Source organism: Semicossyphus pulcher, unplaced genomic scaffold, assembly GCF_022749685.1.
Source record: "Semicossyphus pulcher isolate SPU_LCO1_2020_fin unplaced genomic scaffold, fSemPul1.0.p SCAF_9, whole genome shotgun sequence".
In the NCBI taxonomy this organism is placed as follows: domain Eukaryota; kingdom Metazoa; phylum Chordata; class Actinopteri; order Labriformes; family Labridae; genus Semicossyphus; species Semicossyphus pulcher.
Window position 1 is genome coordinate 24130166 of NW_027211770.1, and position 6629 is coordinate 24136794.

The window sequence follows — 6629 nt, forward strand, 5'->3', positions numbered from 1 at the left end:
CCTCTGAAATGAAGCAGCAGTAAATATAAATAAGTAAAATGTTAATTCCTCAAATTCTACTGAAGTACATAAGTTTGGTAATTGTGCTAATTAAGGTTCTAAAGTCGCAGACTTTCTCATCTGTCTGATGTCCTTTTCTCCTCTGTGTGACTTTTAGGAGATGCATCTAAATAATCACAAAGGAGAAACTTCTTCCTCCTGCATTTTTCAACTGGGCTAGCCTAGCGGCTTGCTGCAGATGAGGACCAACCATGGTCAGGGGAGACATACCAAAGCTCTGACTTCAGCCCCAGTGCAGCCGTCTTGCAATATGTCAGCAGTGTTATTTTTACAGGGTCATATTAGAAAACCAAACGGTTCTGCATCTGCCTCCACAAGGGCATTCCTCCATCGCTGACCCTGAACAAACCCACATCTCTTGTCCTCCTACTCTTGCATCAGCATGTTACAACGTCCCGATTTCGAAAGTAGTATTTACCCCTGCCGTGGCTCACCAGGCACTTCACTTGTAATGATAAATACTCCCATGAATTAAACAGCGAGGAGCCGAGTAAGTCAGAATGCAGACGTTTAACCCGTAAATCCTGGCTGCCTTCTGTGTCTGCCTAGTTAGACACGTTAGCGGGTGAGTGGATCCGTCGGGGCCTTGGGCTGAAGCCTTCACAGGAATCGGGGTCATTAGCCATCAGACTGATAAACAAGCCTGTGACATAATGTGGAAACACTGATCCCATTCATCGGTCTAATCGCCCGCAAAACATTCTACATGCCGGGCAAATCTCACACATATAAAACAAATTCCTCGCGGTTGGTGGGGAGGATAGTGAGCTGCCATGGGGGGAAAATGCCTGTTTAGTGGAATATCTCTCGCTGTCCTACTGGCTTCTTCTCACATCCACAGAGAGTTGAGAGTCTGGGTGAGATTAAGGGACTGGTGCCGTTGTGGCTTTGTCTTTGTCTACGCTCAACACAGAATATCATGTCAGGAAGTGGATAGTCTTTTTCCCCAGAGTGGAGTGCTGACCCGCTCATCTCCTGAGTTCCTGTAGAACTCCTTTCAGAATCGAGAGAAAACAAGCACTGATGCTTTCATATGTTTGTTGCTATTGTTTTATTGTCTGTTAGTTTAACCTGTAAGAGCCAAACAATTAAATGTTTGAGTTCAAATGAGATGGTTTCAGTTTATTTCCTGTTTCAGTGTGTGAGAACCTTTACAGAATTACCTACGGTCTGTTGCTGTGGATATAAATCAAAACTGGGGTCTGGAACTCAAACGGAAACATGCTATAAAAGTCCATGTTGGAAAAACATAAACTTGTTACCAATTAGTGTTAACTGTGTGCTTTGGAAAAAGCAAGCCCTCATTATAATGACCAATAGAATTTGGTTTATCTAAACTGCAGCCAAAACATATTAAGTCAGCAGTACTGTGATGACCCTTACTTGTTCGGAAGGGATCTCTGCCAAGGCTGGCTCGCGTACAACTTGAAAATGTCAGATACCAATTACATTTGGATAAATATAATAAACTTATTTCCTTTTGCCAGTGAGCCTTATAAAGCAACATGTGTGTTCTTGATTATTTAAAGCCTAATGAATAATTACAGGGCTTCAAACTTTAAAGGCCTGAGGTTATCAGATAAGAAACCTTATTAAGGAAATTAGGCAATTAAGTTATTGAAATGTTATCATATTTCCATCCATTCATTCATTTTATTCACATTCACATTATACCAGCAGTGAAGATGTTTTAAGAAGAAGAAAAGGATATACTTTTTTAATCCCAAAGGGGAAATTCAATGTTTTCACTCTGTTATTATGACAAACACACATACGCCCGAAATACGCACATGCATAAATGGGACTCTATGGACATGCATTAATGGAGAGATGTCAGAGAGAGGGGGCTGCACATGGTTATGCACCCCGAGCTCAAGGACACCTCAACAGTGCTCAGAAAATAACACAGCATCTCTCCAGCTAGTTGGTTCGTACCGGGACTTGAATCGACCACCCTCCGGTTCCCAAACCAAGTCCCTATGGACTGAGATGCCTAAGAAAGTAACAACAACATGAAAACACTTCAAGTGATGAGCCCTGCATAAAACCCGTAGCTGTATTACAGCCTAATAGAATTATATACATCACAGTAATAGATAAATATGACTGATGCAACATTTGAGATGACTCTTGTAGCTGGTGGCTCACATATTGTGTAAAAAAAATTGGCTTAATATATTGAGGGGGACTTAAGTCTTTACAATTGGCCGTATTTTATCACTGAACATGTATTTTTTTGTTACAGAGATGATAGTGTTCACTTCACACAGTCAGTGTAGAGTTACATGTAACGTGTAGTGTGAGTGTGACAATACTTTATCGTAAGCAAGTACAATACTCATGTAAATGTACTCAGTTACAGTACCACAAATGTATAGCAAGAATTTGCAACAGCTTGCTGCTATCATCACGTAACACTTAAAATATGTACAGCAGTACCCCCTACTGTTAGTCACGCGCTATTACAACACGTAGCTTAAAATTAACAGTATTTATCACATTGAGGATATAAGTCAGTTAGTCTCGGTTTGTTTTCGAAAAACAATAGGTAATTTAAGTATTTTAATGTTGGTAAATTTCCCACCACGCTCACGATACCTGAGAAGTTTTCAGTGTGAGTTAAGCTGCGAATCTGCGGAAGTGAAATGAAGCATAACACCGTCTGAGAGGCAGGAACCCACGTGTCCAGCGACCAGGGAAGCAGCATACACATGAAGCACTAGGAAGGATTGTGTGTGTACATCCGATAAAAGCGCTACATTTACTCGCTTAACTTATATTATTTTGCTTTATTGAGCTCGAGGACATTTTTCACAATGTCTTCCTTCAGGAAAGCGCTGAAATCCCGGCAGAAAAACCACCATGAACGATCTCAGGTGAGCATTTCAGTGTTTTGCTTGCTAGCATGTTAGCTTGCTAGCTTGCTGTCCTGTTATGAGTTGCCCCTGTACATTGACACTGTTAAGAGATCTACTTATGTATAATCACCAAGCTTATAACTGTGTGTTATGATCATGGGACACATGCAGAATAACACTGACACGGTATGTGTTTCTGTTGTCTTAATCATGTCATTTTGTTCAACCAGCCTGGTTTCAGGAAAAACTTGGGCTTGCTTGAGAAGAAGAAGGACTACAAACTCCGTGCAGAGTGAGTTGAAGAAACATGTTTTATGTTTCAATGTTTTTTTTATCAAAAATCAGAATACATTTATGTCAACCTCGGGTCAGTGTACGTTTTGTAATGAACTTACTGTGCCATTTTCTTATGCTTACAGTGATTACCACAAGAAACAAAACACTCTTAGTGCCCTTCGGAAGAAGGCTCTGGACAAGAACCCAGATGAGTTTTATTTTAAGATGATCAACTCTCAACTGCAGGTAAGCTTCATCATTGGAGCAACAATACATGCACTTTGATCCAGAAACGCTGTTTGTTGTTTTTTTTATCTAGCTCGATTGCGGGTCCATAACATTTGATATGTATGGATTATTTTGTGGCGCGTTGACAGGATGGAGTTCACATGGCAAAAAAAGGAAAGGAGGAGGTTGAGGTGACAGAGGAGCAGAAGAAAGTGATGAGGACGCAGGATATCAAATATGTGGAGATGAAAAGGGTTGCAGAGGCTAAGGTAAGTCTTTTTATTCATGCACTTAGAACTGCTTTCATATTATATTTGTCATTGCACTATTTTTACATAACTTTTAGAGGCACTTGTGTGTTCCATGAGGTTATAATTTACAGCATTTCCATGGCACCAGAAGCTGTAACTTTTGCACACACTCTGTGTTGGAGGGATGTAAAATTACGGCTGTGTTCCAGCCATTACCTAAACAGCCAATATAAAATCAATCATTCTTAACTAATTGTTTTACGGTTGCCCTCTTGAATCTTTTGTGTTTATCGTTTGCTTTCAGAAAATTGAGAGGATGAAGGGAGAGCTCCATCTTCTGGATGCAGACAGCAAACAGAAAAACAAGCACACATTCTTTGTTGATACTAAAAATGAAGGTAAATATATAGTACGTCATCTTGTTCATTGATGTGAGCAGTCATTTTGTGCGCTGTAACAGTTATCAGGTTTGATGAAAATCTATAAAGTTTTAATGGAGTTTTTCCCTTTGCACCTCAGTGGAGTCGTTTGACCTGGCAGCACATCTGAACACGGCTCCAGAGCTGGTGGACAGAGTGTACAACAGACCGACTCTGCACACTCTGGAGACTAAGATCATCAAGGCAGCTGCAGAGCCCCGCAGTGTGAAGGTCTGTTTGTATCATCATCTCAGTCGATACATCAAAATGAAAATGTGCTTCATTCATGTTGTAGCGACTTAAAGGTTCAGTTCGAGTTCCATTTAGAGCACCTCATGGTTCATGTTTCCTCCTCACACTAACCACAGAAATTGGCCAAGATGAGGAAGCATCAGTATAAAATCCTTTCCCAGAGGATCGACAGAGAAAAGAAAATGTTTGTGATCAGCCAGAAGATTCAGACCCGCAAGGACTTACAGGTGAGGAAACTTTAAACCAGCTCCAGTCATGTTTTGAGACATATAAAATGCTCTGCTTGAAATAATCAATTGTGTTTGCTATGTTTTTTCTGTAAAATGTGTTTAATTACCTTGTGAAAATCCTCCTAAGGCGTCTCCTCCTTCTCATTCATTAAAAATTCTGCATAGGCCCCGCCCAGTATGCAAACTTCCAACCGGCCCCTCCGTCGTGAAAACAAAACACGTCTCTGCCATCTTTTAGTGGCAACTTGTTGAAGCTTAGCTAGCTTGAAATGTAGTAATTAGTGGTAGTAATGTTAACGTTAGTAGTCAGCAGTGACTTTGCAAAAATTATGATGGCGGTTACAGCTGGCTCGCGCATTGCCAAGTGGTTGCCATAGGTTACACATAATGATATGCATAGCGTCACCCAGTCCATTAATGAGATTGGCTCCTTAGGTTTGTGACGTCTCAAACCTGCCAATCTGAAAACGTGTTGTTCAGCCTGTCCTTGGTACACTGCAGTTTAAAAGCAGACAGGCCCAGCCATGGAGATGACTGCTGATGTTGTCCCTGATATGTCTTGTAGCACATGAAGAACACCACATGGAGATGTTTACAAGGTTAAACACTGGATTTTCACCGGAGGGGGTCTTTAAGGAGAGGCTCTTAATCACAATAAGCAATTTGGTTTCAATAACAAATGCCTGTCTTTTAACCATTGCTCTTCAGTTTTATGAATAGTCAATCAACATTGAAATCTTTTTACTCTCTGTGCCAGGATAAGACCAAGAAAGTGAAGGTAAAAAGGGAGACACCCAACGCTGCAGCGATCTACAAGTTTGAGGCCAAGAGGAAACGCTGAGAGGAAGAAGCTCATCCTGAGAGGAAATCACCAACTGTGCCAATAAGATCCTGGTGTGAAATAACAGACTTCTAGATCGCACCACAGACCACAGACATTGGATCATTTTCTTTCCCACATATATTGTTGCAGCTTTGCAGTTTTGTACATATTTATCTAAGTCTTAGTTTCTTTCAAATAAACATCAAAGAGTATACAGATTTATGTGTTTTGTTCTGTCTCACATAACTTCTGGCTGGCCCTTTTTTGGACAGCCATTTATTTATATTTACTTTTTCTGGATTTATTGAAAAATATACAGACTGAGTAAAATGGATGATAAGTGAAGGAGAGGCTGAATTTGAGGATGTGATTGTATCTTGTTCTGCCAGTAGGTGGCATTAGTGTTCTTTATCACCCTACTTGGAAAAAGTGTTAGTGTGGCTGAAGACTGGAACATGCATATATAGTAGAGACAGCTGGAAGCCACTAATATGACCCATCATGTAGATAAGAGATTATTATTGCAGTGGTGATGTTTTCTGTAAGATGTCACTGAGTTCTGTCACGGTTTGTGTCACAAACATGTTCCTGGTTTAGAAGGTGGTGATCTGAGGAGCTGAACCCCTCATTCCCATTTCAAACCTTTCATCCCAGACTGTGATGTTCCATTTCAAAGGCTTCTCCGGAAAAAAACAGCCGAGAAATGCATTTTTCTTCCTCCAGAATTTGAAGGACACAACTTTGGCATCGCTCGGTTTCCCTCAACTTATTGCAAGTGAGTTAGTTGCATTCAGGTGCTCCTCATAAAGTCAGGAAAAGTCGCATCTCCATGCTAAGTATAGCAGGTATTTGCATTCAGCTGCTCATGAGTCACTGGTTAAAGACATCAACAGATGAAAAGGCCGTTCTAAGGTTTACATTATTGTTGGGCATAAATTAATCACACTGTAAAAAGCCATTATTATACAGATAGGTGTAATAGTAACCTGCTCCTCTTTACTCTGCTAAATAGTACAACTTTGGTTTACCTGTTATAACCACTTCTATTAGTTATATCTGGTGAAATTCTTGGAAATTATCTTAGAAATTTGACTAACTATGGATCTCTGTTAGGCTGATATGTCTTTTGTTGTGGAGCCACAGGTCCAGTCTTCATAGCCTCTGATTGACACACCTATGTTAAAGCCATGGACTTAGGACACAGCCTGCATCAACAATGGACCCTTTCCACA

The 6629-nt window shown here is 40.5% G+C and overlaps 1 protein-coding gene across 1 annotated transcript; it reads left to right on the top strand.

The window, feature by feature from the left end:
• Nucleotides 1-2770: 2770 nt before the first annotated feature.
• Nucleotides 2771-5601, top strand: utp11 (UTP11 small subunit processome component). The gene is made up of 8 exons (XM_069656849.1): nucleotides 2771-2936; nucleotides 3149-3210; nucleotides 3338-3440; nucleotides 3572-3691; nucleotides 3978-4071; nucleotides 4193-4323; nucleotides 4461-4571; nucleotides 5332-5601. The coding sequence occupies exons 1-8, from the start codon at nucleotides 2877-2879 to the stop codon at nucleotides 5413-5415; spliced, it is 765 nt and encodes a 254-aa protein (XP_069512950.1). The 5' UTR covers nucleotides 2771-2876; the 3' UTR covers nucleotides 5416-5601.
• The last annotated feature ends 1028 nt before the right edge of the window (nucleotides 5602-6629 follow it).

Coding starts and splice junctions, on each gene's coding strand:
- utp11 (XM_069656849.1), top strand. CDS start 2,877: ATGTCTTCCTTCAGGAAAGCGCTGAAATCCCGGCAGAAAAACCACCAT. Junction 2,937..3,148: donor ACCACCATGAACGATCTCAG/GTGAGCATTTCA, acceptor TTGTTCAACCAG/CCTGGTTTCAGGAAAAACTT. Junction 3,211..3,337: donor GACTACAAACTCCGTGCAGA/GTGAGTTGAAGA, acceptor TTATGCTTACAG/TGATTACCACAAGAAACAAA.